The sequence below is a fragment of the Aplysia californica genome, unplaced genomic scaffold, assembly GCF_000002075.1.
Source record: "Aplysia californica isolate F4 #8 unplaced genomic scaffold, AplCal3.0 scaffold00004, whole genome shotgun sequence".
NCBI classification, from domain to species: Eukaryota; Metazoa; Mollusca; class Gastropoda; order Aplysiida; family Aplysiidae; genus Aplysia; species Aplysia californica.
The window spans coordinates 2,172,907-2,195,146 of record NW_004797274.1 but is presented as its reverse complement, the minus strand read 5'-3'; the positions used below and the strand labels follow the sequence as shown (position 1 = coordinate 2,195,146).

The window sequence follows — 22,240 nt, the reverse complement described above, 5'->3', positions numbered from 1 at the left end:
CCCCCCCCCCCCCCCCCCCCGAACAAACAAACAACAAAACAAAAAAAACCTTGAACCTTCTGATAAAACCCGGAAAACATTTGTACTTCTGATGCCTGAAGTTTCACGTCATTTCAAGTTCCATCAAATTGATGCCTTTATGTCCAAGTTCCATCTAGTTGTGGCCCTTTATGTCAAGTTCCATCTAGTTGTGGCCCTTTATGTCAAGTTCCATCTAGTTGTGGCCCTTTATGTCAAGCATCATCTAATTGTTGCTCTTAATGTCTATGTCATCTAGCTGTCATCCCAGTATGTCCAAATTCATTCACTTGCAGCCCATTATGTCCAGTTTCATGTAGTTGTTAATTCAAGTACCCTCTAATTGTGGTCTTTTGTGTCCTGTTTCAGCTAGTTGTGACCCTATATTAGTAACTGCAAGTCATTTCTCTCCTCTTGTAGTTCTTTATGTCATTGTCAAGTTCCATCTAGTTTTATGCCCTCTAGTGCTACCACTAAGTGTCATGTGGTAGTCGAGTTTCACACTTGATGTCAAGTTGCATTTAGTCATGGGCCTTTATCATCATGTCAAGTCAACATCCATCCAGTCGTGTCCTTTGTGTTAAATTTCATCTTGATGTCGCCCTTTATGCTTAGTTCCATCTAACTGTGGTCCTGTGTGTCTAGAGTCTCTATTTTTAGAATCTTGACTCCCCATTCCTTTAGCCTGTTTAGTTCATTGCCAGCCCTTCATCTCTCCACTGACGCAACATCCACGATGAGTGCGTTAGTGTCAACAGTGTAAATTATACCACTCTTTGGTTAGAAAAGGAAGCAACTTCTGCATAGAAATCGTGACCGGTAGGGATAATAGTCTGTTTTTTCAAACACACACAGAACATGATACAAAATATTGAAGAGAAAAATAAATGCAAAGCTATCGAAACATCAGGGAAGATCCCCAATGGTTAGGTTCCCATAAATTTGATTGTCAAGCAGGTAGTAATACTGTAGTGGAATTTTTTTTTTCTTCCATAAAATGAAAATCTGTGTTACATATACTAATAATTTTACCCATTTGTGAATTTTTATTTTGTATTTTTGTACAACATTAACAGTCAAATTTCAAGTTTACCTGGAAAAAAACCTAAATCGACTTCTGAGAGTCTGTATAAAATGTAATTTTAAAAATATCAGTGAGCATTTCAATTTACAGGCCTGAGTAACTTCTTTCTGAAGGTTCAGATAACTTGCTACCTTTTCCAATTGGAGAGCTGTACGTCATGTACAGTGTATGTAATGTGTTCTGGTCATCAGGTTCATGCTATGCTGCAATAGTTGTTGTACAACTTATATGTGTCTTTTTTTTATACAGTTTTAAAACTATGTCTAACTGTGTGTATCTGTCACTCTGTACTTTTTCACTTTTTCTGATATAATATATATGGACTGTTATGCTCCTACAATATATGAATATGAAGCCATTTCACCCAAAAGCATTGCATTATCTTGAATGTCTTCATAGATCAAAATGACATGAAGTGCAGCGTAGCGGAGTAGCACAAAAGAAAACCTACTATTAGAGTTTTACGCTACGATTTATTAACATCATCACCATGCTTGAAGAAAACACAGCGTCATTTTACATTACTGGAAAGCCAAATTTTGAATATTTTAACCCTAAGTTTTCCTACAGACAGGCGTACTAAGCATCTTGACTAAACTCATTATGAATAGAATTGTCGCCTTAATTTCACCAAGATGATTCATCATTAATTTCACATAAAATTTTTGAAAAGGAAAAAAAACAACAAAGTAGTCATTTCAGGTATCCAACAGTCGTGGTCTGTTTGTAGGTCAATATAAAAACATAAACATCTGTAAGTTGGCCTGCCTTGCAGAATAGATAATTTTAATAACCACCAGAATATTTCACAACATAACTTGTACAACGAGCTGCATTAACTATTTTTCTGAGTCTGACTAAAAAAAACCTCAATGGTTCCAAATCTTATCATTCAAGATAATGAATTTAATTACTTTCAACATTGAAAGAGACTTTTCAGTACCTTTAGTAGGCCTCCACCCATTGCCCTCCTGTTAGTTCTTTGTGTATGCTTTATGACATCTAGTCATTTGTTGCTGGAATTCTCTTAATCAAAGAAAAGTGAAGCATGATATTTATTAACTATTCAATTCCTTGTGCTGATGATAGCCAGTTCTGTAGCCAAATGAAACAGCTTGAACTAGATAACCCAACACTATCATCAGACAGGGTTTTCCTTGTTGGCTGGTTCCTTTGGTTTCATTTGATCCACTTGACCAGCTACAAATATAATAATATCAATGTGTAACAACATTATTTCATTCTTGTGACAGGAAAGAGTTTATGGACTTCCTTGTGGCTTACAGTTACAGTATTTTTGCTTAAGATCGTTGTGGTGTATGCTTTGCATAAACAGAAAGTAATTTTTACTAACTTCTTACCTCTTACTTCCAGAGGGCGTGTTGGTGTCATAGAGACAATAATAATATTGCTATCTGTTTCATTGCTATCTTTGACACTGTTTGTTGTGAGTATTTCTCTAAAGTTCCAGTTCACCGACTAAATGAGAGTGAAAGTGAAAGACGAATGCAAGAAAAGGATTGAATGAATAACACAGTAGCCATAAAGATAAGAGTTCTCTTCTAAACATGTTTTCAACATTAAATTATTCTCACATGCAAAAGCTTTCAAAGCCAGGAAAAATTGTTGGAGTCATATAAATTATAAAGCAGCTCTTAACCTTTATTATTTTGTAAAATTTAGTAACAGCAAGGGCTGCCAAAATGAGACCAAGATTCATTAAATTTTACTGATAAATAGTTCCGGCCAAATAAGAAAAGTAAGAACTACCAAGTAATTAATTCAAACATTTAAAAAAATCTACAATTTTAATTAAGTGACAAACAGATGGTCTTAGAAGGCAAGAAAATTCCCTGTGAGTTTGTAAGATGGATTGCTTGAGACAATAAAATGTTGAAAAAAAACGTTGTTTGTTTCGTGATTTCCAGTACATGACATGTATTTTTTTTTCAGCAGCTGACGAGTAGGTCTTGCCAGGGATGATTTGAATGTACCCTTTACAACAAATGCTTTCACCATCAGAAATCCCACGTGCTTGTTTGTTTATATCTAAAAATAAATTTTAAAATATAAGCCCGGGTGTTTTATGGTCCCACTGACACCATTTAGAGTATTTTGGAGGCAGACTTGATCCTGCCTGTCAGGGCCAACCCGTCATGCCTGAGAGGGATACAACACCCTAGTAAAAAGACTGAGATGTTCGATAAAAATTCTCCCCACTCCGGAAATCTAACTCAGGTATCCTGTAGGTCTATGCAACAGTGAAGCATCTGACCACTACACAATAGAGGCCGGTTCCTTATTCTAAAACTTGTAGATCTATGCTTAGGCCATACACTGCAAGTGATTTCGAAGGTGGAGCACTTCATTCTGAGGTCAGTGGAAAGATTTTTTTCCTTTGTCTGAGTAAAGAGAAACACATCGACACAAAAATGGTCATTTAGTGGTGGGGGGAAAAGTAAGAGAGACAGACAAAAACAAGAGAGGGAAAGTAAAGAGGTAGGACCTACAAGGGGTGCCCTCCAACTACCCACTTAGTGGAAAGGGAAAAAAAGGAAAGAAGACAGACCAAACAACAAAGTGAATCAATCATATCTGAACATAAACGTTCGCATGTGCTATTCTATTCCACCATTTGAGAGGTCACATCTCATGCTTTTATACTGTTGGTCTATTTTCCCTGTTTATGTATAATCTTCTAGACAAAAAACCCACCAAAAAGCAGGGGGAAGGGAGCTCCCTCTTCTTCTTGTTACACCTTCAGATTGATCAAATTGAAAGAATATATAATCTAGAAACAGTGCATAAATAACAGTGGCAGGTCAAAGATGCAGTGGATCAGAAATCATAGTTGTTGGTATTTTTACTGTTACTATTGTGTCATTATTGTTATTCTTGTAATTCTGGGACTGGGTGTTATTCCAAGCAATTAAATGACACACTCTTTTTCAGCTTACGTTATGTTAAGTTGCAATTTAAAGGAGAAGTGGGCCATGGGGATTTCTTCTCTTGTTAAACATTTTAAAAAGATGAAATCCAAGACGTGCAAGTATGTACTTCATTTATTTACAAGATGAATGCACTGAAAGTGCTGGTAAATGGTTCAGGTTGCGTCAGTGTACATGGACAAACATAACACATCATCATAGAATGGTAACCAATTAAATTACTGGAAGTGACAATAAAACAAATTGTTGACAAAATGATGTATTTTGCTACAACAAGCCTATGTTTTACAAGACCAGTTAGACGAATCAATTCAGATCTCTCAAGAATAATTTTTTTGTTTTTGTTTTAGTACATGTAAGTGTTTTACGGCACTTGCAACACAATATAAGGTCATATAATTGCTGAAGATTAGAGGTGTTACAAGAGAGTAACAAAGACAAAAAAGGAGGAGAGATAAGGATGACAAATGTTTGATTGGCAAGAAGGAGCAGACCACACCAGGGCATCTGCAAACCACCCACCTTCATCTCATGTATTATGCACCAGTACAAATCATTAAGAACAAAATAGAGAACAGCGATAAAAAATCAGACACACAGATACAGATAACACGTGTCAACAAATTTGGCTAGTTATATTTACAAAAGTTGTCAAATTTCAATATATGGCTGTCGTTACCATGGTAACCGTAGATTCAAAAAAAAAAATCAGTTACATTTTACAGAGCTTCCAGCAGCGGATGTCATATTTCGAGGATTTTCGGGTCCAGGGCAGCGCCCTGGCAGGGTTTTGAAGGGGGACAGCGCCCCCCTTACGTTAAAGATTTTTTGGTTTCAGGGCATCATAAGTATGCCATTTCTGGCTATTCAAGCCCAAATTTAACAAGAAAATAAGTGAGAAAAAAACATACCTTGCATTCATAATTTTCTGCTCGTGTTAATCCATATAAATCCAAAGCCATGCTTTCTCCCTTTGTACCGATACTGTACATCCACTACAGTAGTATAACAGCTTGATCTATAAAACTTGACAGTTAATGCTTAACTTTGTGTTGGTTTTCACTAATTGCACCATTATGTGTAGAATCCTTAATAAATACTTAATAGTATAACAGCTAGAATCTAGATTCTAAATCTAAATAACTTGACAGGTTATATTCAACTTAAATCCTCAACAATATGTACAAATAAACAAGTCTGATGAAAAAATCAAGCTCTCTTCAGAGTTTTCTTTTCTTGGTAGGCCCAAGATCAATTGAACCACAATCGTCATGTCTTCCTCTTGTTTACAGTTACAGTGCTGGTGTTCTGCTTGTGCTTTAGAAAGTGAAAGTAAAAGACACTGTCTACACTTTCAAATAAAAGAGCACTTCCGGTATAGGTTGGCTATTAGAGACTATTAGTAAATACGGCAATTTTCTATTTCGCATTTTTGAAAATAATTAGTAAAAATATTGGTTTTTTGCACGAATTTTCATGGAAATTTTTCCATTTGCGGAATTCTGGAAGCACTGATTTTAGAGATGTTTTTGCGTTATACCTCCTTGCTATACTATAAGGCTTTATCTGAAAGGTCATATGAGAAAAGAAGGACATCTTTTAATATGAGTTTTAGTTTCAGTAAGTGTTTTACGGAACTTGCAACACAATAAGGTCATATAAGTGCCGAAGATTAGAGGTGTTAAAGGGAGTAACAAACAGGAAAAAGAAGAAGGGGAGATAAAGGCGATAGAGGTTTGATAGTAAAGAAGAAGCAGCAAGAAAATTGTTCAGTCTAAATTTAAAACAACATGAGCATCTAAAAACTGCTCAAAGTTCATCAAACAGGTCGCTATGACATATCATCCGTCGTCTGCCCCTGGGGACCCGTGGATGCCACTAGCTTGACCAGACAAGTGATGGCCTTTTCTAAGCCGTGAGACTTGACCATCACTGAGAACATCTCTGGAGCCTCGTGTAAAATCCCTTTGTCATCCATAGCTATCACTGTAGAAGTTAAAGAAAAAAAAAGCATTCTTGACTGCCAATAATAAATGGGAAGCATAGGGCTAAAATGCATCCTTCAGTGATAAAAAAAGAACACTATGTCTACCAACCCCCTCCCCGCCCCACCAACAGTAGTGAGCTGCAGAATTGTTAAAAAGAGACACATCGTGAGTACACAAAAATTTGTCAGGCAAGGGTGCTAAACTAAAATTGAAAAACATCTTAATCCCCTCAACAAATTTAGGTACAAATGAGTACAGACAGCGCGAACATGCAGCACTCGAATTCACTGACAGTTTGAACAAAATGACATTCCCTGACTTCCTTATGTAGGCAGCATGGTATTCTTGAACACTTGCATGGGTTTGTTGAACAGCTCATTTTGAAAAGCCAGATCTTAATTTTCCCCAACAATTTTCTGAGTTCAAATCACTGTGTGCCCAAAGGAAAATAAAACAAACCTATCATCCGAGAGAGTGTCAGGTTACATGAGCCCAACAGGCTTGCCCCCTCCCCTCCCCCCAGCTTGATACACACACTGCTGGTATTGAAACACATCACTGCACAGTGCATGTAGTGTGTGCAAGGCACTAGAACTTCCTTGAATCTAGTCTCAAGTGAGGATGGGTAGTAGGTGGTGGGATGTGATCGAAGACAGACGGTGTGGAGCTGTATTAGGTCATACGGTTTGTGAGTTATGTTTGTGTGCATCTGTGTATGTATGGTTGTTTCAATGTGAAGGTATGGATTGGGAATTGATTACACCAGAGTGGAAGGTGTGCTCCGACCGACCAGTTTTGATCATGACTGTGATCTGAGTTGTAAATCTAAATAGCATTATTCTCTTCCTCTGACACTGAGCAAGGTGCATGTACCATCCATTCCTATATCCTTTTATCAATACTGGGTATGACATTTTTGGAATCCTACAGGTTTAATGCCTCTTGTCATAATGTAAGGCTATTCAAGAGACGGGATCTCTGAATTTAACTTTCATCTCTGATAGGGCCGATCCAAATTGGAACATTCGTGTAGTGCATTTCCCAAAGACACAACGTCTGGAAGCTTAACGACAAGAATATCTATGCCACATTCAGGGTACTTTTCATGATGGCAGTGATTTATTTTTCACTCTGATTTCCTTCACCATCACTCTTATTTTCAATTATACTTGTTTACCCAACTTACGAATGTGCTGAACACATTTGTCAATTCCCTGATGTGTTCACAATACCCGGGCTCCACTGTTATTCAACATTAAAAGACATCTTTGGAAAAAAAAAAGCAATTATCTAAGTAAGCAGAAAACACATACATGCTTGCGGTGCCTCCACACTCAGCCTGATGTCTGGCTCCACCCAATAGTTGACTGTTTTTCTGCCCCAGTCCAGAATGAATTTGGGGCTGAAAGAAAAATAGAAACACTTGTGGAAGGTACAGTATGGTTTTACGACCTTAGCGTTATTGGACAATTATTTACAAGAACAGGCATCTGAATTGAACTACACGTTTGATAAAGCCGAGCAAAGTGACTAAAGAGCCTTGAAAACTTCCAAAAGAACTCAGGTTCAACATAATGTTGGAGATTTTAACCACTGTAATCTGCACCCTACTCCATCACTATACAGATAGAACTAATGGTGTGCCCTGAAGAAGCACAAAAACACCCATTTGTATGTCCTTTATTGCAAGGCACAAGAGGATAACACAAGATGAAATTCGGTCAAATTTGGAGAAGATGGAAATACTGATCCCCTATAGTAACTGATAATGATTATAAGACAGTAGGCCTACATGAGAATTTATCACAGAGACATCAACTAACACAGAATTCTAAATATTTGTGGCAAACGGAACATTACTGCTCACTGCTTTTGGACTAACCTAGTGCAGAGCACAGCGGTCACATACACTAGATTACAGTATAGCATCTGAGGCACAATACAGTACAGTATGTTGATCTACCCTTTTATCCGTTGTGTATCTCAAGCTGACAATGTTGAAGAGAAAGCAGAATGAAGTTAAAATTGCAGAACTTACTGAACGTGAAAGAGGTAGATGAGAAAAAAAAACCTTTCAAAAAGTAAAATTGGACACAAACATGGCATTCCCAACTCTACGCTGCCCACAATTATCGCTGAAAGAAAAAAAAAATTGACATGGCGAAAACTTGGGGAAAAAACCCAACAACAATTCCTTTACCAAGAGCCGATGGGAATAGCTGCATCTCTGATCTCGCCTCAAGAATCAATGTATTTATATATGTATACATAATATAATTCACAGGATTTGGGTAAGTAATTACTTCCCTGTAAAGTGCATGCCGTTTGAGCAATCTCTCTAAACAGAAAACAGGGCTACAAGAACAAAATCTGACAGTCCTGCAGATTTCCGTGTAAGTACTGTAAATGTCACCAAAACTTCACTGATATTGATAATATTTCAGTATACAATTAACATGTCCTTTTTCTTTTTCTTCAAACAACCATAAGTCTTCTTAGACCTCTGGGGCCTGTGTTGACAACATATATATGTAGGCTCCCTACAAAGACTTTCACTTTTCCTGGTTGTGAGTGAAAGCCTGGGTTTCTACAAAAGGAATCCTGGTCCACTCAGTGAAGTTGTCTGCCCATCATTTCTTTCTTCTATCTCTCTTTCATGTAACAGCTATTCAAATAAGATGGTACTCCAAAACAAGCAACTGCAACCAACAGTACCTGCTTCCTTGATTTTTGTAATTGCCAAATTCAGAGTTGGAACTGAACTAAAGAGACACTTGTTGGAATCAACATCATAAATGTAAGGTCACAGAAAACCAAAGGATGGAATTCCACTTTTCCATTGTAAACTTTTTTTTCCATAGTGGTTAAAGTTAAAGGATACATTCCCAAGTCACTTCTAGAATGATTGATAAAGAAAAAGAAAACAACCTGGCGTTGCGCATTTCAAATCCATGGCAATTACCTTTGGAATAGAAATGACAAACATTAACTTCACTCAGCTTTCCTGAAAGTAAAGAAAAAAAGCAATATAAAACCAAATATATATCCCCTCCCCCCCCTACAAAAATAAACCCAACAATGCCACCCCCCCCCCCCCCCCACAAAGAACAAACAAAAAGCAACTCACTGGTCAGGTTTTGGGTTTGAGATAGTCAGCTTCACCCTGTTCTCCTCAATGTCCACTGTCACAAGCTCTGGGTACATCTGTGAAAAATGTTCCACTAACTGACGTCTGGTCTTGACCCACAGAAGGTACGTCTTAAGCAGGCTGAACACTGAATGTATGGCAACCTCATCAGCAGCCCTGCAGATCACAGACTACATTATAACTCTAATTAAGGTAAAGTTCACAAAGCTATCAGGAAGAAAGTGTAGCATTAGAATCCAAAAAGTAAGAGATCAAGGGGAAGGCCAAGTGGAATCTAGAAAAGAATCACAGAGACTGATTAACAGAAAAGTGCAAAGACATGGAATAATGCCAAGAAGCAAGCCCAATATAGGGCAACGTGAAAAGTGTTTGTCCTATACCATACCCTGATCAAGGGTGAGAAAGGCAATAATGATGATAAGGACACAAATGGCAAAACCCTGTGCGTTGCCGGATCAATAGCTAGACCAACAAGTTAAGAGTACTGTAAAAATGACAAAGAGACATTCTGTAGCAGTAATGTGTAAGTTAATTTGAGGTTTCAGTTATCACGTTGGCAGGTCCCCTAAAGAGAACATTTTTTTTAAAGATAAAATCCAAAACAAAAAAAATGAATCAAACAAATAAATCAAAATTAGTAAGTTTTTAATATAACAATATAATTAAAGACAAACACCTAGAAATTATTCGCAAACAACACAGACAAACAATAATCTATTGATTAACAATGAATACATTCTGCATTTATTTGAAATTTCTTTTCAAAGATGAGAAACTATCAAAAAGGTTCACAAAACTGGGTGAGGTCTACACACTGTACTCTCTTGAAGTCACACTACACTTGGGGCCATCACTAGGCATACAATCAGTTAAAATCAGATTCACTTATACAAGCCATACAAGCATGGGAAGATGAAAATCGATCCACAATAAATTACAACATATTGTCATCACTCTTTGCACAGCACTGCCTGTCCATTTTCACTATAATTTTTTGTGAAGACAAAATTCCAGTAAATTTTGTCATAAAGAATATGATAGGCAAGAGAACGTACTGTCATAACTTGAATATTTGTGAGACTTTTCCCAATATAATACTAATCTGATATCTAAGACTAATACATCAAAATACACCCAGTTTAAGGTTTTGCTTATTTCTGAGACAGACAAATTACCGATGAATTTGAATATATGTGTGTGTGCGCCTGGAGAAAGGTCCCTGTTGTCGGAAATTTTGGATATTAAAATAGGGGCATAATCTTGTAGCAAATTTAAAATTGAATACGTTGATTAAAATTTTTGGGAAATATCTTGAGTTGTTTAAAAAAAGCCACATTTTGAAACACAGGGTGTAAAAATGTTTGGAGATATCCCCAATTTCTAGCATATTTTTAACCTTTGGTGAAGTTCAACATGTTGCAAAAATAACAAATTAAAAATCTTTTAGACTTAAAATACTATAAAATCCTTTCAATATGTAAAAAGAAATGGTTAAACCTGTGTTTTCTGAGGGAATTAAATCTTTGACCAGGTTCGACTTTTTAGGCCTTTTCACCTCGTTACTCATAAGTAGCTTTGCGGCTGACAACTGGGATTTCTTCAGGCATGCTCACATATAAAACATTATTTAGGTTTACAAAACAAATATATTTACTCAGCGATCATCTCTCCTATAGCGTCGTTGATGTCCTGCTCAAATGTGACCTCAAACCAGGTGATCATGCAGCCTGCTGGATGGGACTCGTGTTCAGTGTGACTACTGGCCTACAGACAAAGTCATGAGAATACAACACAAGTTCAACCTAGGGAATTCGAAAAAAAAATCTATTCAGCTAAGAAACATAATAATAATAATAGATAGCATTTGTATAGCGCAAATCCCAGCTCAACAGCAAGCTCTATGTGCTTCACCATCTATACTACTATTACCCCAGCAGACCTGAGAGCATTCTGAAACAACCTCAATTTCCTGGGAAGCATACGGTGCAAGCAGCCATTTATAGGCGCTAAAACACTAACATACTGACAAGATCTTTCGCTGTCATTGGCTGGGTACCCATTCTGACCTGGGTGAAGTGAGGAAAACTCGTGTCAAGTGCCTTTCCCAAGGACACAATGTTGGGCCTGCAGCTCGAACCCCGAACCCGCAACCTCACAATTACGAGTCTGGTAGCCTAACCACTAGGCCCCCGACGCCACGTTTCTACAAGTGAATAAACAAAAGCGTGTATTAAAAATGTGCTTATCTCTAAACATTTGTGACATTTATGTTGAAAATATCCGGGCTGAGATGCTTGCACTGATTTCTACCCTTTGCACCGAAAAGTTCATATACATGTTCTCTAGAAATATAGCCATAATATAGCATCTAACCTTGAGCATCTTTGCCAAAGGATCTTATTGGGAATTTTATTGACCGTTTTACATGAACATCTCCACCTCCTGTCCTAAATATCAGCAAAAATTATAAATGCAACTTTCCACATAACATCCAGTTGGTTCTATATTTCTATCAGCCTGAGTCCATGTTGTCTATATACATCTCTAAATCGAAAAAAAAAAAAAAGGCTGAACAAGAAATACTACTGAGACCAGAATGAAACATCAATCATTCCATGTCACCGTCAAAATGGAATTCATAGTGACTTGCAACCACACGTATGACCCATACAAGACACAAGAGAACCCCAGGTAAAGTAGCAGTAAAATACACACCCCTTCTGCCAAAGCAGTATCAGTCTTTAAAAAAAATAAACAGAAAATCATATCTCCTTAGACAAACAACCAACTTGATCAAAATCTACAAGAAGGAATGTTCCACGAAGAAAGACTCATATAACAGAAATGAAGGGTGAAGATAAAATAGTTGGCCTACATTGTGCTAAGACAGCTTAAATAATTCCATGTATTCATCGAGTTGGAATCCACAGCGACTCACATAGCACCCACCACAACCATAGGAGTTCTACCTATGCAACAATAATTTGTCCCAATACAAAAGGTTATCATGTCTCAATATAAAATGTTAAAGGTATTTATTACCAGAGTTTCCTGCATATCATAGACGAGGTGAACAGTTCTGTCAAAAACCTTCAGCTCCAAAGAAAACCGCTTCTTGCAACGAAACTCATCTGCAAAAAAGCACAAAAAATAAATCCATAAATCTGTTTGTTACTTTGTTTATAAGCATTTCTTAATAAAACATAGCTTATTAAAACTTCTAAACTTCTTAAAGAATGAAAAAGAAACTGTTTTATACTTGATGAAATTATTCATATTTTACCAAAATATTTCATATAAACACAAAAAACAAACGAACATATATATCTGAAATTTACAAAACATTCACACAAAAAAGATAGCCCCCTCCCCCCCCCAGTCAAAAATACAGTTTCCTTTTGAAAATGAAAGTTTTCTAGCATTCAGGAACACTTAACCAGTATCTGTTGTGTAATGGAAAGGTTCTTCCCCCTGCATGAATACATGAGGTTGATTTCCACCTAGTGAAGCTATTTAATGATAATATAATAATAATAATAATAAATGACATTTATATAGCGCTCAACCCCGAATAAAGTACACAGGCTCTGAGCGCTTTACAATACAGTACAATATACAACAGTAACATAAAACGTGTTCTGACTAAAGAAAATTATTCCAAATATTCGTCTTATTAATTTAAAAACAGAAATGACTTTAGCTGACATTTGAATGAATCAAAAGATTTGATCTCTCTTAAAGTACTTGGTAAAGCATTCCAGATCTTGGGGTCTGGTATTCAAATGCCCTTTCATCCATTGTTTTAAGTTTCATAGATGGTAAAATACATTTCTTTTTGTCAGCTGATGACCTTAAACTGCGCGTTGGAATGTACAGTCTTAACAGATTTGATAAATATGATGGTGCATTATCATTCAAACATTTGTGACATAGGGTGGCCAACTTGTACACAATCCTTTTCTCAACAGGAAGCCAATGCAAAGTTTGTTTCTCTAAATTTCTACTGGTATCAAGTATCCCCTATAAGACAGCGCAGGTTGACTATGGCATGAAATTATCTAAATACAGTCTATCATACGCAAAGCGAACACACACAAAATGGAACCTGCACATAGCAAAATGCGCCCATGCTGAACAGATTTTCAGGTCCTTCATTTTTTCTTATTTACATGCATATCTTTATATTTAAAATGTGTACATATTGAAACTTGTAAATGATAATGAAAAGGTTTCTGTACTTCCCTGATTTTGCCTTGTACATGCTAGACTGCAGTGCCACTGGAGATAATAATGTTTACAAAGAGGAATTACTTACCCATCTCCAGGACCTCTCGCTGTACTTTCTCTATGGTGATGTCTGTAAGTCTGGCTGTTTCAGCAAGCTGAGGACACACACATAGAATCCAGATAGAATTGAAAGACATGTCTTCACAAAATATAAAGATAGTGAGTAAAAAATGTCTGCAAAACAAGGGGTAGGAACACGCTTCTGAAAAATCCCAAGCAAAAACTGAACTAACCTCTCATAACAATGCATCCAGAAAACAGACGTTCACATGATATATAAGGTGTACTTTTATGATTGGATTTACTTTACTTTACTTTACTTTTCCGATCCAGCAGCCATTTGGGTTCTAGCCCTTCAGTCTGTCGATATGGCAAAGAATTTACGGGTTACGATTGTATTTAAAATGTTGCAACAATCAACATTTTCATTTACTGGTAGTCAGTTTTTATTTTCTGTGACTTCAATGTAAGTATTTAGTATAGTAAGTGTTTTTCGTAATTTACAAGTTAAGCAGACAATAAGGAACAACATTTGTACAGGTACGTTGAACATTTTTGAACTGGCCATGCTTGAAATGTTTAAAAAATTCAAGTATCATCAAATATAATACAAGTACATACTTCAAAACAAAGTGATATTTCCCTCTTGGGATCAACATGGACAGGTTCTAAATGCTCAACAATCAAATAAGTGTGTGTGTGATGACAAATGTGATGAAGTGAATAAACGCCACATTACAACCCCCAGAAGTGTCTAATTGATTTGGCATTCATCACAAACAAGCCATACAGAAGACACCTACTTAATGATGGAACAAGAGCTGTACTTCAAAGAATCCATCAACATTATTTCTTACATTGGTAACACTTGCGGACTTCAGCTTATTTTCTTTTAACAGCATTTATTTGGCAAATTAATGTTTCTGAACTTTTGAGAGTCTTATTTCAAGCAAGTCTCCATTCATAATGTCCGTGACAGATGCTAGCAAAAATGTTCTGTCCACCATCTAAATGTTTAGTCAGTCTTTTAACAGCATCGACTTCAGTGTCAGAAAAACAATCCCATTAATATTTCCGTTTTCTTTGTCATTGTCCCGGAGTATCGAGTAATGCCTGCTCATTCTTATAATTCAAGTTCAGGTCAGCCCTATGCTTTTCTTTCTCTTCCCATATTTCTAGATTTTCCTCATTCACCTTGCCCGAGTCTCAGTTCTATCATCCTTTCAGAATGTTAATATATATTCAAGCTTTCCCTCCACATTTAGGTGTTAGAAAGTTCCACAGAATGGGATTGGAGCTCCAGAAATATTGGAAGTTTAGACTACAATCTCTCTCTAGTCAGGCTTCTTAAACTAAGCAAAAATGAGGACAGAAACAACATGCAAAATTTGAGGAAGGAAAGTCTAAAAAGATAAACAAATGAGTAACCCCCCCCCCCCCCCCCCCAAGTCACTAGAAAATTCAGAACAGACACAAAAAAAGAAGTCACCCTATGAGAATATTTCTTGATGTCTGCCTCCAGCATATTCTGTACATCAGCGACATTGGTCCCTCCATTGGGCCTTTGAAAAAATATACCAGAAAAAAAAGAAGATATCAAACTTAAAAAGAAAAGAAAGGTGACAAAGTGTGACAAAATAGGAAACTGACACTGAGAAAACATCCTTTTCCCATATATAAATAAATTATCAATGACTAATAAAATATATGGAAACAAAACTAAATGAAAGGGCATACATCTTTAACAACATCATGTACCAAAACTTATCTATAAATATCTGTAAATGATGGTGAAATTGTAGGAAGGGGAATGGGGGTGAATACACACTGAGTAGCCTTAAAAAATTTCTGAAGTATTTATATTTAATGCCATCATAAATACATTTACATAATCATCAAAGCATACCTGGAGCTGTAGGGTGACGGCTGAATTAGTCAAAGTATAACCAAATAACTGAAGCGTATTACAATATGGTTTATATAATATACAACCCTAAGCATGGTACTCAGCCCTTTTACCTTTGCACAACTTGATAGGGATGAGATGGCAATCGATCTGGCCCAAACTGTTTGATTTGCGTTTTCAACAATTTGATTTCTTCTTCCAGGGAAAAGATGGTTTCAGAATTAACTCTCTGAAATTCAGCCAGCTCTTCCTTGCTTAGGCTGCTCAAGTCCTCGGTATCCCCCATTTCTACAATCCAAAGGGGTTTTCATTGATTTTTGACAGCCTCTCTGCTGAAGGAATGCAAGATAATTGTGAGGCATCATAATTAAACCAGGCGCGGGTCAAAAATAATGAAATGGAAGAAATCAACATTTTTTCCATCCATGAGGCAATTTTTATCGAATTTTTTGTTTTGAGCTCAACATCTTTTATGTCCACATAAAAATACATTCCTGCATGAATTTAGGAAGGACTTCTGTAATGAGGGATCACCCCAACAAAAAATATAAAGAAGAGACCTAACCATAGCCTCAACCCCAACCCCATATCTATTTCACAGTGGTGGTTCGTATGGAATTCCAGCCTGAATTTGACTGAAAAGCATTGAACAAAGGCACAAAAAATGTTTTATATTTGCACTTTCTATGAACACCCTATCTCAGAAATCACAAAAATTTGGCGCCCATTTTCTCGCTAATTTTACCTCTCACACTAGGCAAGCCCTCACCTTCTTCAATAGCAAATATCCCAACTTCTATTTTTAAAAAGGGTACTTTTTTCAAGCAAGACAAATGAACAAGCCTTTAGTTTAGTTTTAGTAGAGGTTTTATGGCGCTCGCAACTGCATAAGGTCATATGAGCGCCAAGGGGTGGATGTCAACAGAGAAGTCCTAACAGGGAATCAGACTTACTCTGCTCACCTCTCTAGCTTCAACAGCACAAAGTCTGCTTCGACTATCAAGGCACCCCGGAAATAGATCTAGTAGGTCACAAGAGTGTGACAAATATATAAAAGAAGTAGAGGAAAAATGACGATAGTAAGGATTTGAGGATTAAGAAAGAAAAAGCAGCAGTTCCCTGTTGCAGTTCAGGCACAGTTATGAGCATGACATTGACGAATCAGCCCATTTACAATTACAATACTACTGTGCATAAGAACTCAAGATGTTAATGTCCCCCTTTTGGGAATGGCCTAAAGACACTTCAGTCAGTAGCACCGCTCGGGGTGGGGTGGGGGGGGTAGAACAAGTTTTAAGAAGATACCAATAGATCTATATCTCAATCTAAAACTTGACAAATGCTTGATTCCACTGCGTCATGATACAATTGGCATATAGGCCTATACTCCCCTTTTTGCATCCAAAACCACAAAACAAAAGATCCTTTGCTTTGCACACACATGGGGGGTTTCCCTGAATTTGACCGTAATTTGAAGTTTTGCAATAAGGCTTGATTGGCTATCTTTCCATAGGGCCTAGCCTATCGGCATGCGAATAAAAAAGTAATCGTTTAGTCTAGTTTAGAACCAGAAGTAATCGTTTGTGGGGTCAAAACGAGTAGGGCTATCCCTAAACGGGACCGCAATTTAATTGTACAGGAGTGCCCAATCTCTCCCGCGTGTATTGATGTATGATACATGGGGTTGACGCAAAGAACAATTCCATAAATAAGCGTGTTCCCGTGGTTACCCCTGGCTCGGGCAAGTCTACCGCGTTTTTGCGCTGCCGGACTCGAGTCTGAATAATTTTTATTTATTTGGACTCGAGTCTGAATATGGCTTCTATCTATTCAGACTCGGGTCCGAAATAAAATGTTCTGTTTATTCGGACTCAGCTTCTACGTGAGTTATGTGAGTGTAAGGAGGTTACATAATATAACTGTCGTCAGGGGATTTTATGTAAAACCAGAAATAGAACTAGAATTGCCTACAAGGACTGTGTAATTGTGTCAAACGTAAAAAGACTGCACTCTCATTAGATCTACCCGATGGCAGTGTCTAAAGTACACAGTAACCGACAATTCATGGTCTTTCCACCACCACTACAGCATCATCATGACTTCCTCCTCCATTTGACTGATTTGTCTTTCCACATGTTTCCTTTTATTTTGTTGTGTGTTAATAGTTTTTCTGTCATTATTTTTTTAAAAAATCACATGGCACAACACAAAATTTAAAATGCACAGCCGTGGCCTCTTCCCAACACCTCTACCCACAGCAAGCCGAGAGTGTGATATCGCTACGCGCGATCTTATTTGTCGACCTAATTAACTTTGCCCCTGGCAAGGTCTACTCAACTTAGTTGTTCTGTTCAAACTAATAATCCAGGGAGGACCAGTTTAAATAGATCTAGTAACTGATATTAAAGTTCACGTCTCGATTGTTATCATTATTATAATGTAAAAAATATTTCATAAAGGCTGGAAATATTTAGGAACAAGGGTTGGAAGTCGGAAGGGACGTCACGCTGGACTAATTTCAGAGTCCGAATATAATTTTTGTCTATTCGGACTCGAGTCCGAATAGTCACTTTGAGTAGCTAGATCTATATATATCTAGATCTATTAAAATGCTAAGGGGTAAATTTTTACTTTCACTCCCGCACACAGAAGCACTGCTTCGGGGGTCAAACTGCATCACTGTTTGGTGCAGATCACAATAAAGCCACTAAAACTATCTCAAATCAGTTATTTTCAGGAAAATTTCAAATCTAACTGTAAATTATAATATCAAATTATGGGTTCAGATTTTCTTTTACCTCAGGGGGGCAGGCCCCCTGGAATTCCCCCCCTCCCCCGATTGTTCCAAAGCACATCTATCTCGATTAACCCTTGTCCTGCGGGGGCCGGGTTTATGTCGCCCGATAAGCCTATTTCGGCACCTCGCTTGCATTCTGGTCCCGCGACTGTCTGGCCCCTGGCTCAGGGCACGCGCGCCAAGCATCATCTCTCGTTCAATTCGGGTCCCGCGTCGGATCCCCATTCCCGCAGGTCAAGTGTGTGTGCGTCAGTCTGTTTGAGTTTGTGCGTTTGTGGCCTTCTTCTAGAACCGCCTGCGTTGGTTTGTAACCGAGGCATACGTCTTATTCAAAACACGCCAAGTTGGTAGTTCTAGATGTTCGTCCAATGAAATTATAAAAGAAATTGGCCCACTTAGACATGAGGAGCTCGAAAGGATAGTCAGGAAACTAGACTTCCATTTTTCTATACAAAATCTTTCAAAAGAGCTTGATTTGTATGAAATGATGCTACCTGATAAAAAAATAGGCCGGCACTATTTCTCCGAACTTTCGGGAAAATAAAGCTGGGCACTATTTCTCCGAACACTCTGAAATCACACCCTTTCCCGCATATTTCGGATAATAAAAATAAAATATAGATCTATAATTATATTATAGGCCTACCAAAGATTGTTCGTATACAATATGGTTCAATCGGTCCAAAAAATGTCCGTATTTATATAAAGAAATGCTACAGTTCCAAACAGTTTTTCGCTACAGATATGACGTGTGGCCTATGAAGGGTGCTGCTCTTAAACTTAATGTGTTGCGTTCACTCGTGAGCTGTCTAGATCTAGATCTATGGAGGGTTATTGATAACGACACATAGAGCTAGCATCTGCGTTTGTCGAGGCCGTGACCAATCAATCGTGGCTCGATTTTTTGGTCCCCGAAAAAGTCAAAAAAAAAGAAAAGAAAATGAAACTCTTTACTTTTGAAAGAAAGTTCACTTAGCTTCACTTCGTCTCTTTCTCACTTGTTGTCACCACGTTGATTTGTTGAATACGTTACAGTTACATACGATTTGTATTGCTGTTCCTCTTTTATTTTTCGTTCATTTTTCCCTCTTTGTGGTGTTATATTTTGTTGGTGTGTATTTTTTTTTCTTGTTATTGTTCTGATGTGTTGTTTTTCTATTAATTTTTTTTTTGTTGGGGAAAAGGGGGGGGGGGGGGGGGGTTGTATAGTGTAACGTCATTTAATTTGATGTTCATACAAAAGGTATTGTGTTTAACGTCATTTAATTTGATGTTCCTACCTTCATTAGAATCTAAATATATATACCTGTATAGATTTAAATGTGCTATATAGATGTTAGAGCGTTCCACCAAAACCAAGTACATGTACTGACACTGGCAGGCCCCCTGTGTGTGGTTCCATAATTTCCATGCAATATCCTGTACTTTTTTAAACAAATTACGCACATTTAGGGTTAAAACGGTCAATCTTCTTCGGACAGGTGGACACACGCCCTTATTTGTTAATTGTTGTGGTTGTTTCTGGGCTGTTCTAGTTTTGATTTCATTCTGTTGTGAAACCTTTCTTTTTCACGTTTTTACACTCATCTAAAAATCTCTAGACTAGATCTAGCTCTTGAAAATTGAAATAGATCTAAACCCAAAAATTTGCTCCGTTTTTTTTTTAAATGGACGATAACCGTCCACTCAATAGAAAAGAGGGTCAGATTTCTCCGTCTCTCGGGTGCCTCAGGCAGTACCCGCCTCGCTAAACCAGTGGGCACACGGCCGGAGGAGAAGCTGAGAACAGATACCACCTTTGATTTGCTCCTTCCCAGACCTCGCAGAATGACGGAATGAAAGTTGGCGCCGAACTCTCGCAAATAGGCAAACAATCACGACCAGAGCGGAAGCCGGAAACCGTTCGGAGAAATAAAGATCGGCACTATTTCTCCGAACGTTCGGAGAAATAGTCACTTCGAAAAAAATAAGCTAGTTTGATAATTTTGAATACCATTTGTGCAGGTACAAAGAACAATTGGGCCGAACAATTTGAGTGCAAAACATTCGGAAATTAACCTATATTATTATTACGAAGTAACGTACTTAAGTACGACTAGACTGCCAGTCTAGCCGTACTTAGATCTAGGTTTGGCCCTATCGACTCAAGCCTGTAAAGTACACAGGTCTCATTAGATCTAGATCTAGTAATTATTCAGGTTCAAATACATGCAAGTCAGTAAGGCACCTTTTAGTTTTGTCTGAAATACAAATACTTTAGGCATTGCAAACTAAAAATTTCATTTACAATTCAGCCATCAATATTAAGTACGGCTAGCCTGACAGTCTAGCCGTCCTTAAGTACGGCTAGCCTGGCTGTCTACCCATACTAAAGTACGGCTAGACAAGAAGTCTAGCCGTACTTAAGTACGGCTAGACTGCCAGTCTAGCCGTACTTATCTTAGGCCCTATTAACATTAGAAAACAGGAGGTTTAAAATACATGCACTGTCATTAAGGCACCTGGTTTCGTCTCAAATACACAAATACTTTAGGTACTGAACACTAAAAATGTATATTTACAATTCAGTAGGCCTATTCTTTGTAAATGGTCAGTCTAGCCATCATATTAAGAATAAGTACGACTAGACTGCGAGTCTAGCCGTACTTAAGTTTAAGTACGGCTAGACTGCCAGTCTAGCCGTCATTAAGTACGGCTAGCCTCTTCCATATTATTATCCCCTTTCGAACCCCAGGTCATTCATAACAACAAGAGTGTCTAGAAAGCTTCATTCGAAAGGGCGTAACTACTCGTAATGTCTTATCAGCTTGTAAGAGGGGATTATTCATGTGTTTGTAACACTTTATAAATAGAATTTAGAAAGTTATGAAAGATAGAGCGTTATTTTCATCATCGATTAACACACTCTCAAGGTATTCATGGCGAAAACACATGTTTCCCCATGCGCTGTACACCAACAGTACACACTGAGTGACCCCGGCAGCCTGCCCGGAACATCTGACGTAATCGGTTGCTGATAAGATTTGAATCTCAGCACAGACGCAGGACAAGAGTTAAAAAGAACAATCACAATAACTATTAATTTGCGACGGAAAAGAAGTTGATATTCGTCTTCAGCGCATCAATATTATTTAGTAGAATAAGGGGTGATCTTGTAGTTCCGTTCGTTAAAGTCCACGATCCATTTGTTTACATCCAGAGAAGAAATCCAGAAGTCTTGAGTCTTGATGACCAAAAGGATTTTCAAAAGGCAAACACAAAGAACAGGGATGCAACCTAACTGCAAAGCATCAAATTATGGTAAAATTCAGGGGTCAAATTATGGTAAAATTCAGCCCCCCCCTCCATGGTTTTTGTTAGGTCGGGGGGCAAGCCCCCCTAAAACCCCCCTACTCTTGACACGAACGAAACTACAAAATCACCGATGGACAACTGGGTAGCTAAGTTTGAGACGGGAGGGAAAGTAACAAAAATACCAATGACCAATGAGTCCAATGCAAAGGTCAACTGTTTCTAATAGATCTATATGTATGTCATATATCAAATCAACTGTTGTCAGTTGTTTACTGTTGTAGACCTAAATTGTACCTTGACCAGTACTCTCAAGTCTCAGCTAGAGAGCGTCATATATGCTCTGATAACTGAGGACTCTGATGGTCGTTGTTGTGTTTACAATTTTCAATTCGTACTTCGTACTGTGGTTATAGTTTATTTTCTCCCTCTCTATAGGGAGCATGTCATGAATAAAAATTAGAAGTGTGTTACAGTAAGATATATATTAAGATGTTCACGTGATTGATTTTTTCATTTAATTTTTTTGTGTAAGTTCAAGAAAATAAATTGTAAGCAACACTCTTATATAAATACTTGATGGATGTCCGTAAAAGAAATTTATTGCATAGGTAAGTAACGATGCAATAGAGGCTCTGTTTCGCTATTTTTGTACATCTTCTTTTTTCTGCTTATTTTTCTTCATTACTGTAATAAAAAATTTATACAGTGGTGAAATGCGTTTGATTACGTTTATTTACCCATTATGTCATATGTCAAACCAATCAGGACAT

General features: G+C 37.5%; 1 protein-coding gene across 2 annotated transcripts; it reads right to left on the bottom strand.

Moving 5' to 3' along the window:
- Positions 1-4,149: 4,149 nt before the first annotated feature.
- Positions 4,150-22,164, bottom strand: LOC101850047. Of its 2 annotated transcripts, none has more exons than XM_005089231.3 (9): positions 21,765-22,164; positions 15,493-15,711; positions 14,963-15,035; positions 13,502-13,568; positions 12,229-12,317; positions 10,841-10,950; positions 9,166-9,342; positions 7,352-7,440; positions 4,150-6,036 (listed from the first exon to the last, which is right to left on the bottom strand). In XM_005089231.3, exons 2-9 carry the CDS (start codon positions 15,663-15,665, stop codon positions 5,882-5,884), a joined length of 933 nt encoding a protein of 310 aa, XP_005089288.1. In that variant the 5' UTR covers positions 15,666-15,711; positions 21,765-22,164; the 3' UTR covers positions 4,150-5,881. The 2 variants fall into 2 exon arrangements, with proteins under 2 accessions (XP_005089288.1, XP_005089289.1); XM_005089232.3 differs by having other exon boundaries at positions 15,493-15,708.
- Between the last annotated feature and the right edge of the window lie 76 nt (positions 22,165-22,240).

Bases quoted from the DNA above. Each gene is read 5' to 3' on its own strand.
- LOC101850047 (XM_005089231.3), bottom strand. From the start codon at position 15,665: ATGGGGGATACCGAGGACTTGAGCAGCCTAAGCAAGGAAGAGCTGGCT. The intron at 15,036-15,492 runs GTAAAAGGGCTG...ATTTTTTCAAAG, and splicing joins CCCTATCAAGTTGTGCAAAG to GCCCAATGGAGGGACCAATG. The intron at 12,318-13,501 runs GTAAGTAATTCC...GCTTTTTTGCAG, and splicing joins GCGAGAGGTCCTGGAGATGG to ATGAGTTTCGTTGCAAGAAG.